The sequence below is a fragment of the Saccostrea echinata genome, unplaced genomic scaffold (assembly GCF_033153115.1).
Source record: "Saccostrea echinata isolate AGI-Se365-2 ecotype Australia unplaced genomic scaffold, CSIRO_AGI_Sech_v1 ptg000051l, whole genome shotgun sequence".
In the NCBI taxonomy this organism is placed as follows: Eukaryota; Metazoa; Mollusca; class Bivalvia; order Ostreida; family Ostreidae; genus Saccostrea; species Saccostrea echinata.
The window spans coordinates 8,551,518-8,565,047 of NW_026889800.1; the positions used below are offsets into that span (position 1 = coordinate 8,551,518).

General features: G+C 33.0%; 1 protein-coding gene across 1 annotated transcript; it reads right to left on the reverse strand.

The window, feature by feature from the left end:
• Window positions 1-1,410: 1,410 nt before the first annotated feature.
• Window positions 1,411-9,305, reverse strand: LOC133203610 (ADP-ribosylarginine hydrolase Tri1-like). The gene is made up of 9 exons (XM_061339381.1): window positions 9,225-9,305; window positions 8,806-8,925; window positions 8,412-8,561; window positions 6,868-7,011; window positions 5,179-5,333; window positions 3,926-4,079; window positions 2,977-3,135; window positions 2,551-2,681; window positions 1,411-2,265 (listed from the first exon to the last, which is right to left on the reverse strand). Exons 1-9 carry the CDS (start codon window positions 9,303-9,305, stop codon window positions 2,214-2,216), a joined length of 1,146 nt encoding a protein of 381 aa, XP_061195365.1. The 3' UTR covers window positions 1,411-2,213.
• Window positions 9,306-13,530: the final 4,225 nt, after the last annotated feature.

The window sequence follows — 13,530 nt, forward strand, 5'->3', positions numbered from 1 at the left end:
AATTTATATCCCACTTTTTTATGTTTAGTAAAATCTGCATTTATTTGTTTGTCTGCCTTTTTGACATCTCACAATTCTGTAGTATGGAAAGAAGCCATTAAGAATTAGACATGGAAAATTCATAAATACAATTGATGAAGAAATATAGATAAATCAGGAATCAGTACCAGAACCATTGAATTACTGTTGACAGGTGCTCAAACCACTGAGCTACCAAGGCTCCATCTAGTCCAAATAACTACAATTTTAAAAATGAGCCAACATCAAATAATTTACTGGATATTTAATATCCGGCTAATAGCTGATTTGAATCAACCACTTTATAATCAAAGGTTTTCCATCTGTTAAACATGTATTCTGTTGAGAGCCAGCATTATCTTTGAAGATGTCTTGTAAAAACTTTGAATGATTACTCCAAATACTGTACACCAACTTTTAACCCAGTGTTAAAATATTTATGAGTTTTGCAACTTTCTCTTTTTTTTTTCTCTCTTTTACTTGCAAATACTTCTTGCCATGAACTGTTCATGTAGTGTGATTCCTATCACACATTCTGTTGTGAAGTTGACATTTAAAAAGAAAAGCCAAAAATAAGAAAAATCTCTTTATGTTTGTATACAGTTAACAAATTTACATTCAACAAAGCAGTATAACAATTTCTCACTATAAAATGTTCATACATGTAATATGTGATGTACAAGAGAAAATACTGACTAAATGTGTATAAATTCATAAAGTAATGATAACAATACTTGAATTTCCAGACGTAATGTAACAACGACACTTTTCTTGGGGTTCTGTTTGAATCTTAATTAAATAGATGACACACAATATAAATCTCCAGCCTGTAGCAATTCAATCTTTTTTTTCCCCAATGAAAGCTAAGAGTCAGAATTTAGTATATGGTTAAAAGGATCACTTCAACTTAAGGACATTGGCAAGTCAGGGTTTTCCGGGTAGAATCATCTATACAGCAAGAAATAAGTGGGTTTAGGAGAAATAATACGGTGAAAATTATGTAGGTCCCTTTTATCAACATTTTACATAGGAAATGCATTGAAAATTGTAAAAACACTGATTTGACAAAATCTAAAAAAGAAGGTTGGCTTGGTAGATTAAACAATCCAGAATATAGCATGTTTAGTACAATTAAACCTACTCAAGAGTTCTTGAAAAATTCTATACAATATCCAGGAACCTTGCCCAATGTCCTTAATCTATTATTTATCACTGACATACAGAAACAAATCAAATCATTTGATATCACTATTTTGATACAAACATTACAGTTCAAACATAGATAACTTTAAATCTCTTTCATCACTTATGTTGCAGCATACTACAAGAGAGGAAAAATACAACAGTATACTGAATAGATAAGACAAGAGATTTTTAAAAATGTTTCTTAAACAAAATATAGACCTTTATAAAATTTCTCAATATGGATAAATTTGGGCATCCAAACAATATCTGCTAAGAGCATAAATTGCAAAAAAAAAAAAAAGACAACAGCAGGCAACAACAAAGCTTTCTTTAGCCACAAAGACTGATATAGTGAAAATACTTGTGTATTTCAGACCGAGGATAGTTCTAGGCATTTGGATCCTTTGTACAAAGATGCTGCATTATTCCAACATAAAATCTTCAGCTTCTCCCAAAAGTTCAAAAGGTACAATATAAAAATACTTGGTTTAGTTGGGTAGGGCAGCTATCTAAAAAGACAGGATCCTGAATGAAATAGAAAAATAAGAGTCTGAAACAATCAGGATCTTATTAAAGTCCTTGTTCAAGGAAACAACATTAAATGACTACTATAACACTGGAATATTTCAGTTGGCAATCTACATGTACATCAGACAATGAAAACTTTCAACAAACAAATTATGTTCAAACTTGGTACATGAAATTATTGAAAATGAGGATGTCCACATATTTACTGATCACAGCACGGAACTGGTGCATTAGAAAGACAGCACAAACAATATAACAGATTGAGGGAATGTAGAGAGCACAGTACACTCTAAAAATATCATACTTAATAAAATTCATGGCTCTGACATTAACCCAGAAAGTTTAAATACTATAAGAATAACGTAACATACAAACATGTAATAAAATATGTGGAGAAATAGGTCATTTGGTCTTTACATTGTATATTGCACCAAATATATCTGATACTATGTATCTGTCCATATCACACAGGGTCTACAGTATCACAGCGTTGTTTCTTTCTTAATGTGTCTTCCCTCATGTATGTCAAAATATCTACAAAACAAAATGCAATGTATACAAATTAAACATTAAAATAATACAGAATGAAAGCACAACTCTACAACTTTCAGTCTGGATGTGAATAAAAGTGAATGCAAATCAATTTCAAAAGTCAAAGTACATAATATAAATTAAATGGATAACATTCAGAATCTAAGTTTTATTTTGTAGTACCACTTAATTATGACAATAAAGTTTATCCAACCATACATAATTAACATAGATATATGATAACATGTATGAATACATTGTATTTGATAAACAAATCAGAAAGTTTACCTATCCAGTAAAATGTCTAGCCATTCTCTGTGGATCAGGTTTTCTCTCCAGGATCTGGGTATGGCACTCAGTCCTAGCTTACAGCCCAATAAAGCCCCACCCACTGCAGCATTGGCATCAGAGTCACCTCCCTTTAAAAAAAATCAATGAAACCCGAAATTCACTTGCAGCATCATTTTGCTTGTACTCAGAAGTAGAATGATTCCATGCAACATTCAAAATGATTACAGCGATTAACCAAATGGACACGGATTAGAACAAAAATAGATACTAATTACCTTTTATAGTAAAATCTAAATTTATGATTCACGGTGTTCTTAAACTCTTAGTGAGATTCATTTGACATAGGCTTGTAAAAGTTAAACTTCAGAAACCATGAATATTCATTTCTGTGAATTTTAAAGCATTGTAAATGATGATTAGCACCTCTAAGACAATATCTTGTATGGCCTCTCGGAAGTTTTTCTGTCTCAATGCCCAGAAGCCAGCACCCAGGGTTTTATAGGTGTAGTTTGTCTTCCCTGGTTCATCTAATCTCAGGTCCTTCAGATTACTAGGATGCATAGCTCTCTTCAGCTCCTTAACCTGAAAATGTACAATTATTGAAAATGTTTAAAAGGGGTAAACAGTTTTAGAGTTTGGGGTGGGAAAGGTGTCATTGTCTATTCTTAACAAAAATAATAATGTAAAGATGATTGTAATAATTATTAAAAAGTAAGAGCTGTTTGTTGTTCAGACAAAAAAAATTTAGGTATCATTTTTAATCAGTCATTGTAACTTTTTCTAACCTTTACAGTTCTACTTAATACTTATGCAAATAGTCCAGTCAATTCATTGTTTATCATCCAAGGAATTGCAACAGAAATTGTTTTGAAAAAATAAACTGTAGTACATGTACTCACAAAATATATATGTGGTAAACAATCTAATAAAATTTATAGATGGAAAGCATTATTATGGGGCATACAAATTTTCTGTATAGACAACAGAAAAGGGGCATAACTCTTGTCATTATTGTGAATCTTGGTACGCTTTTCTGTCTTGAAGAGAGAGGAAGTGAATTACTTGAAGAGAGAGGAAGTGAATTAAACTTTTTATATTTGCATTTTCAGATGTAACTAAACATTTTTATATGGTACCCAGCAAAAAGTTTATTACAGATACAGTCAAACCTCATTATCTCAAACTCCATGGGACTGAGAAAGAAAAAAACTTAAAGATTTCCGAATATTCATGATATCAAGGATAAATACTTTTCTGTTGAAATTATTTTGAGGTTGAATCTATTTTTTCTTTTTGCTAGATTGACTAGACTAATGCATCTTGGAAAATACCCATATTTTTAATGATTAAAACTGCATCTTTTCAGACATACCTCTTCATAAGTTACTAGGAGTTTAGAAGCGTAAGTAAAAGACTCGTCGACCACAGCCTCAATGTCATAGCTGCCACTCTTCTTGATTTGTCTGTCATTTCTCTGAAGAAGTAGGGCGATTGTTGTCGTCAATGCAACACAAGATGCTCGACACCTAAAAAATGTCAATACAGATAGAAAAAGATTTCAAATACACACTTAAAATAAACCTTTTAAAAACAGAATCAAAGTTTCACTAAATCAATAACCACTTAATGTGGAATAGTGTAATACAGACAGGGCTCGACATTAACGCTTGTCCGCTTGCCCGGTACCAGTGAAAAAAAATTGCGGACAAGTGAATATTGCTGGGCACTTGTCCAATTGGACAAGTGTATTTTAATGTAAAGGAGTCTCTAAATAATAATAAGAACGACTGTGAAAGATAATCGGTAGTCTCAAGACAGAAGCTGTACATAAAAACCGGACTTCAATCCCGATAGGGATCGCTACTAATTGAGTTCACATTGATTCGGGATCGAAGTTCACTAATTGCATACTACTGAAAAGGCATGGAACTTACGAACTTAACGAAGTTTGCTTCACTTGTGGACATTTATGTTGTTGTCAGGACAGAAAGCCTAGATAAAATTTCGTTTTATGTGTTTGTTGTAAATATCAATGACATCACGAATCAATCAAGCACATGTCATGTGTAATGGACTTTATTTCAGTTTTCAAGTTAACAGTATTAGATCTTTATTGAAAAATTTTTGGACAAGTGAAGTTGAAGTTCGGACAAGTAAATGTCTTGGATACTTGTCCGAATGGACAAGTAGGAAAAAAAGTTAATGTCGAGCCCTGACAGATAAATATGACTTTTCAAAAAACAGGGATGGTAGCTTATGATGCTATTGAAGTTTTTCTACCAAAGATGAATAAAATACAATAAATGATATCTCAATATTTTTATTCAAAATAATTCTATATTTAACAGTTCCAAATACTTTGATTTTAAAATTTCTGTCCTTCAGTAACAAACATGACACACACACATATATCCATTCATAATCATATTTCTTTGTGACCTCATTCATGACATGCGTAAGGGGTTTTACGGATTCCATATACACATACAATTAGAATGAAAATGAAGACAAATTAAATATGGAGATGTGTGGGACTGATTGAAAAAGCATACAGACAAACAAATCTATTACCTCACAATTCATAAATAGACTTTAATGGTCACTAATTTGATGACATAAATGTACCTTGGATCTGGGTGTGTGATATTACAGATGTCCAGTGTGTTTTTTATCACAGTTCCTATTGTGTGGTACTGAAGAGTTCCCAAGATGGCTGTTCGTGACAAAGCACTGTTGGTGGCATTCAGCTTCCCAGAGTCTCGCCACATAATCTCAGAGGCCTAAACAAAGAACGTTTAATTTTGCTGTATTTTTAGCAAATTTTATTAGAAATCATTTTTTAGATGATTTGGATTAGAGTTTTTTCCAACAAAAACTGAATTCTTTGGAAAATCCAAAGAAAATGCATTTGGAAAGGTAACTGAACACTAGACCTGCAATGTTCAGTGTGTGCTTAAATGAAGAAAAAAAAATGAGTCTGATAAGTTTCTGTACTTTTAGGTGAAGCAGTAACTAGAGTTTTCCAAATAGGAACCCCTACCCCCATCCAACCCCAGAAAAGTCTAGGCAATTTTCTAAATATTTACATTCTCATACCATGATAACTTCAGTCTGATATGCAACTTTAGCTTTAAGTTATGAAACATCTTCTGGTTATACATGTATAAAGCAATGTATTTCACAAGAATAAGCTTCTAAAATACCTATCATAAATTATTTTAGCCAGGACAAAATTCAAAACTTCTGAACCTAGTGAACTTGTCTAAATGACTTAAAGCTGAACACGACTCATAAATAAGCATACACCATATTAGATTTCCTATCTCCTATATCAGCAGTGGGGTATATAAACCTTCGCATTCGATACACCTGATTGCTTTTAGCTGTGGGGTGTAGTACATGTATATCTCATGATGTCCTTTTTATTTACATTTTATTTCATTGAAGGTGCATTTGTGTTTATTTCACTTTTGTAATTCATTGACCTGTGCAGTTGATATCAAATATCTTTTGATGACTTTTTTCATGATGTGGCAGAGGCATACACAAGTCATTTTTGTCACTACCAAGAAATTCACAATGACAATGATGGAGACATGTGCTTAAGTAGAATCCATGAAGCAAAATACATTGAGCCTTGAACAAAGCTAAGGCTTATAATATGGCGGTTGGAAAAATGACAGGCTTGAGAAAACTAATACATGTATATAGCAAAAAAAAAAAAAAAATATATAACTCTTCCTTTTACAAATCATGTTCAACTTTAAGTTCCAACTCAAGATTCACTCTAAGGTCAAGAACAAAGAGATAGGGACCTAGTCATGACACTTTCTTGGGTCATAAGCAACATTATATCAGTTAGTTTTTTTTCAATCTTTGCTCCAAATAATAAAAAAATCACAGTTTTGATTCAAGATCCTTCTAAAATATAAAATGATTCAAATTAAGAGCATGACACACCTAAAGGTCCTCATCATTGTTTCAAATATCACCTTCTAGTGTTATAAAAGTTATAGCCCTGACACAAAGTTGGATGACTGTATGTAATATGGACATTAAGATAGATAGCATAGCGATTTCTGAATACACCACAATACTTGACTAGGGTGTGTATAATAACAATACATGTATTTCAAAAACAATGAGAAATTATTTCTGGACATTATAAAACTGGATTTACTTTCTTTAAAAGGAGAAAAAACATAATTAAAAAAAAAAACAGTGTCACAGACATTAAAATTTTTATACAAATATAACAAAGCCCTTCAAAGTTTACAAACAATTATTTTTTTTGTAAGTCCATGAACTGTTTACCTTCTCTGGTTCCTCAGAGAATTGTGGATGGGAGATAACTGCCTTTATTTGTGGACATAAGCCATTACCACAAACATCATCCAATTCTGGAAACCCCTTCTCTGCCCATTCCATTAGACAACGGGCAAAATAACGGGCATTTACCTACAAAAAATGTATTTATAATGGGCATTTACCTACAAATATGTAAGTATTCATAAAAGCCCACTCTATCAGACAATAGACAAAACATATGGACATTTACCATGTTAACCTATAAAGTATGCTAGTCTTTAAAATAGCCCACTTTGACCATCAGAAAATGGTCTAAGTAACAAACATTTACCAAGAAAACATATTAGACTTTAATATGTTAAACATGTTAAAATAGCCAAAACTTAAAATAAAAAGGATACTGAATGACTTTTTACCCAAAAAATCAATCCAGTTTATTTGACTGATTATATTATTGAGAAATGCAGCTGCGCATTCGTTCACATACAAGTCTTCAATGACTGGATCCAGAGAATCCAGGGGTCAACATCAGGGATAGACGTTAACTTTCAAAGTGACTTGTCCGAATGCAAAACTTGGTTGCCCAAATAGGAAAATAATTTATTGCTTTAAATATTATGATAAGAAAAAGTGTGAACAGATACACTACTGTAAATCTGGCAAGTTGAGGTACCTGAAAAAAATTAAGATGGTACGTTTGGACATAAATGTATACTACCACTTTCCTTGTCAATTTAATCTGTAAACACACACTGCAATGCATCAATAACCATCCGTTTCCTTTTTAATAAAAATCATTTTGGGTAGGATCGTTTTGTTTTGTGAATTTTGACTGATGCAACACTAAGGAAGATAGTTGCTATGAAACATACATATCTTGATCAGGATAGGTCATGTTATATTCTGTCAGTGTGAATGAATTAAGTAGTGAACAAAGTTATAATACGTAGAGCGTATTAACATGAAATAAAAAGAATAACGAACCCAATTTTTAATGAACAATATAATCTAGAAATCCAAGGGGGCAATGTCAGTCACGTATCTGGCGGAAATCAAGTGTTCAATCTATTGTTTTATTTATAATTAATGTAAACTAGATACCAGTACACATTTCTATCAGAAAAATTCACTTGCCCGATCGGACAAGTAAGTTGACAGTTTCACTTGCCCGAACTGAGAATTTACTTGTCCCGGGCAATCAGACAACCGTTAATGTCGATCCCTGAACATGGTCAACAATAACATTTCTTTCTCACTAGTCCATTTGGCCAAGTGACTAGGAAACTTGCTTGTCTTGACAAAATCTTAACTTGTCCAAAACATTTTTAAATAAAGAACTATTTGATTTTTACAGTTTGAAAAATAATATTGTCAATTTAGAGTCTATAATATACCTACTGAGTCTGTCCTACATAGTACATAATAGTCTGAAGTTATTAAAATTAAGATATTGTCACTAAATTAGAGGAATACACATATTCTATAATTATTTTTATGATTCCATGTTGACCTTGTAGAGCCTCCTTTTGGAATTATACATGTACATATACCTCTCCTTTATTCATGACAATTGTCTGAAGAATAAGAATCATCATGTCCGATTCATCTGTCCACTCTCCTATCAGCCATTTCCGTCTGTGTGCGTCAGGAACAATCTTTTTGTGGATGAGCTCTAAACTTTTATACACTTCTCTGTATCTCTGGATTAACAAGCATACTTTTACAAGACAGAATATATATGAAAATGGTATTATCAGCAGATTTAGAAGTTATAAGGTGGAATAATTGACCTAGTTTCCAAAACCAAATACAATCCAAATCAGTATACAATTTATGTACATATTATTATTTAAAAATTCCACCATTTCTGTTTCCTGAAATTTATTGTATGATATTTTTGTTATTAACACTGATCAAAGTAATAAAGATGCTACACAGTGGCACCTTTTTTGCCTCTGTTTTTGAAAATGTTTCTGTCAACAATCCAATTGCATCTCCAGCACAATGGCCATAGACACAGGCATATATTCTGTCAAATGTCTCATTCACTCCTTTACGAATTTGCTGAAACAATAAAAAAGTATAATCATGTTTACTATAAATACTGATACAAGACAAAAATGAAACTTTGATAAATAATCATTAAAATAATAATAATAAGTGTTGAGCACTGCAATAAACATGATAACACTATATCCCCTAAACAGCTGTTTGGTGTGTTTTCTATTGACAGTTTGTAACTGCAAGTTCACCGTCCTCATAAAATGTTCCCATGCTCCATACATGTACTTCCCCGCCTTCGAGTGAAACTGTCCACATCAAACCTAATGGATTAATGAAGAGTTCTGAATTACTTATTTTACCTTTGAGTAAGGATGATACTTTCTCGGAGTCAAAGGCGAATTTAAATTCCGCGGTCGCGGTCTCCGAGTTGGAGTCGCCATTTTGATATAAAACAAAACTAAGTCAATCAACCAAAATTATTCCGAAGTTGAACATAAGTATCTCGTACATTAACTTATTCGTAATCGTGGAAAATTAAATAAACTTTGAAAATATAGAATGAATATTATTACTTGATCAAACCAAAGTAATTGGTGTCATTTTTACAGTGACATGAAAATACAAATTGTGGGAATTGGTATAATTATTTTAATTATCCTGGTCTCAGTAGGCGGACAGCTATATATATATTTTCACAGTTGAACAGTTTTGCTTGATATACACATTTACAACATAGTTAAAAAGTTTCTGAATTCAGAGACAGAATAAACAGTTTCTCTGCATTGCTTTTGAAATTTAATTCATGGTTATAATTCAAAGTCATTATTGATGAATATTACTGACTTTCATGTTGCTTAGTGTGCACTTCACTTTCCAGATTTTTGTGTTATTTGACATTGCATGTGCTCCAATAGGCCCTTTTTACCATTCTCATTAAAACTATGACTTCCGAGTACAGGACTGTTGAATTTAAATCAGTCAGCTAGATTACGTTTGTAGTCTAGATACTCAGCATTGGGCTGATAGAGTTCCAAGATTTACATACTTTGCCTGCTACCTGGCCTTTTGGGGCCTAAGTCACGACTACTCTAGCTAATTCTATCCCGGTCTTTTTTCTCCATCTCTTTCCAAGTAATCCGTATTTTCTTTTTAAATTCTGCTTCCAAATCCCTCTTCAAAGTGTTTTTTGGGTGGGCTCTCTTTTTTATATTTTGCCTTGGGGATATCAGGTATAGTAAGTGCATGCCACGTGATATTAGTTGAGGGTTTAAGTGTACGTGTATACAAGCCATCTCCAACACCTCCACAAAATTTCTGTTTCAACAGTTTGTCTTGTGCCGTAGATCAGTTATGTTGATGGTGTTTGGCCAGTTTATACATTAAGGCATTATGACTGCCTTGACATTATTGTTGACTATGTCAATCTTAGTTTTGAGGGCAAGATCTTAGGATCCCAAAACTTTTTTTCACCTATATAAACGTTGCTCTTGCCTTTCCAGTTATAGTTTTAGCATCAACATCCTGGTCCTCAAACATGTCAAAAGTACCCAGGCCTCTAATTATTCAAGCTACATGTAGGGCTTTTATTTCAAGTTTTATTGCTTCAACATTAGCAGTGTTGGTTCTAAAGGCTTTTCCTATTGATTGTAAGTCCAGTTTGCGCAGCAAGTTCTGCCATATTTGCATTTGCTGTTCTGTATAGGGTAGTAGAGCTAAGTCATCTACAAATTCCAGTTCATCTGTGCCCACGATGTCCACTAATGCACTGGATACTATTCTTTGTGTCTGTTATGGCTTTTTTAATATTCCAGTCTACCATCAGTACGGACAAGAATGGTGAAAGCAAGAAGCCTTGTCTTACTCCTGTCAGACGAAGAAAAGTTAGTTTGCCTTCACGAATGACTCAATCTGCATGACAAACCTTCATACGTATACAATGGAAGACCATTTCTATTTTCATCAATGAAATACAATGTATACCTGATGAGGCTGCAATAAAGGCGGACATATCATCAAATTTCTCGCATTGTTGTTTATCCTTTTTGTTTACTAATCAATGTTTGAATATACAGTGACAATTTTGAAATTGTGACTTTTCATCCAAATAACGTCCTGCAAGATCAAACGCGTTCTTAGACATTTGTACCTGCTGTTAATGGATATGAATAAAATATATTTAAACTAAGATAAAACACTTGTAAAAGGTATAATAATGGTAATGGATTGTACCGTTTATCCCCTTTTCAATAATTGGACAGGAAATCATGGTAAAATTGGACATCGAACTTCATTTGAATTGGTACATTACAAATGATATATCAGTATTTAACAAAATGCCAGTATTTTCTTCAGTAATGTTTTTTGTAAGACTGTCAGACGAATGCACACTTCTGGTAACGCTACGAATTAATATTTCTAAAACAGACAAGGTAGGTGAAAACTAGTATCCTCTCAATTTGTAATTTATACTCCATCCATGGTATTTTTCCTAGAGATTTCTATTTGGTAATCAAGCAAGGCCATCTTTAAAAAAATGTTTTGTTGCCCTTTCCCGACAGACTGGCTGAAACTGGCCCGACTCAAACATTTTTTTAACCTCCAGCAAGCAATTACTTTTTTATGCATTCCAGAAAATAGATTTTGGAAATTCAGCATTGATTTTGAAATTTTATTTGAAAAAAAAATTTCTCACCTACCTACCGCCTCAATTTTCTCATCCTGAGTCGGGAGAGGGCAAACAAACATTATTTTAAAGTTGGCCCAACAGAGATTTACAAACCCTGTCAATGACTCCGATTGTGTTTGTCTACAATATGAGTAACACATACAAGATAGTGCATTAGAGTGACTCTTTACTTATTTTCTTTATCTGTTTCATTTGTTTTTCATACTGAAAGCCAATAAATAATTAAATAAACAAATCAATTAACTAAGCAATCAATAAAAAATAGGAGAAAGTTAAAAAAATTGGGACCTTTACAGGAAATTTATAACCAAGGATTTATCCTGAAGAAAAAAAGGAAGGGTGAATTGAGCTTAAAGATATTCCATGTAATACCCCATTCCCCTCCCCTTTCTTCGAGAAAAAGAAAACGAACAGTCGGATTAGAGGAAGGAACTGAAGTGAAGGTACATTCCAACTCAGCTAATAGAAAATTTCCCTGTTAAGACTTTGGAGACAGAAGCAGAAACAATCATTCATACATAACTGGATCCGCTTCGATTTAATATCATATTCAACGTTTTTTATACAAGGATGAAAAGTTCATGTACTCAGCATGTGGACAGAAATTTTGATTTTTTATTGACGGGTTCCACAACTGGATAAAGGCAATTTTCAAGAACAGGAAGACATTAAGTGTCATAGAAAAGCAAAGAAAAATCATTTGAACCTCCAGTTAAATAGATAATGAAGGATGGAGGAGAAAGTCTCAATACACAACACGTATATAGAAGGAAAGAAAGCTAACAGGAACATGGCATTGGGGGAAGGGAGTGTAAGGTTTAAAATTTCACGAGTTGGTTAAATTGTAAGCAGAGATCAATCCCTTTGTGTCCAAAAGAGACATTTCTATTTTAGTGGTTATTTAAGACAAGCCTTTCTTGAATTGAATTATAATGCACTCAGAAATGTTATGAAATATTTATAGAATGTAAACTTCCTAACCGCAGTGACTTACCACTGAAACATCTAATGTGGAACAGCTGTTATTTGCTTCTAATACCTTGATGCTCAATATGTGTGTCACAAGAATGTTTCTCGTTTCTATGAGTTCTGTTTTAAAAGTTTAAAGGATCTTCTCTACAACCAGATAATGCCTTTCTCACTTAATAAATTAGGTGACCGGTGTTTTGGTATCGCTGCGTATGAGTAAAAAGGAAAGTTTGAAATGAATGTACGAACAGTTTCTAAAACGACGTAAGTTATTGACAAACAAGTTGATGAAACAAGAATATCAACAGTCTCGTTTAAATTCATCATTTCATAAGTTGTATGGTTGATAAAATGACCTTATCAGCTAATATAATGTATCATTTAGTCAAATGCTGACTGACGTTTTTCATACTCTGATCTTTCAACTTTTTGACCCCAGTCTTTGGCAAGCTCTTCAGTCTTTTTTAATTAATATTTCGGATTTCCAACATTTCGGCATGAACATCACTGAAGAGACATAATTTGTCGAAATGCTCATCTGGTGCATCAAAATTGGTACCTTGTATGATTTATATACTTATTGTTAGGCCATTATTTACACCTGAATTGTCGACGGATTTTCCTGTCATTTCTCGATCGATCATGACAAGGAGCACACGGCAGATGTGACCGGTCAGCAGGGGATGCTCGCTCCTTCATGACACCTGATCCCACCTCTGATGTTTTTGGAGGTCCGTGTTAATACTGTTCGTTATCTCCATATATTTCATTCAAATAATGCATACTTTATCCAAGCTTAGGGTAGAAGTCCATAAAACGGTTCGGCATTTCATTTCACGGACACAAAAAATAAACAAAACCATTACACAGTTGGTTCTTCTACGGTACTAGAACATGCTTTTGAAGAAAAATATAGATTAAAAGAATTTTAAAGGTGACGTTGATATAGGATATATTGGATTGGAATAGAGGGTTCAATTATTCAAAAACTTTGGAAGGCGAGTCTAAAC

Coding starts and splice junctions, on each gene's coding strand:
- LOC133203610 (XM_061339381.1), bottom strand. CDS start 9,305: ATGGCGACTCCAACTCGGAGACCGCGACCGCGGAATTTAAATTCGCCT. Junction 7,012..8,411: donor TTGTCATGAATAAAGGAGAG/GTATATGTACAT, acceptor CATTTTTTGTAG/GTAAATGCCCGTTATTTTGC. Junction 2,682..2,976: donor TACAAGATATTGTCTTAGAG/GTGCTAATCATC, acceptor TTTTTTTTAAAG/GGAGGTGACTCTGATGCCAA.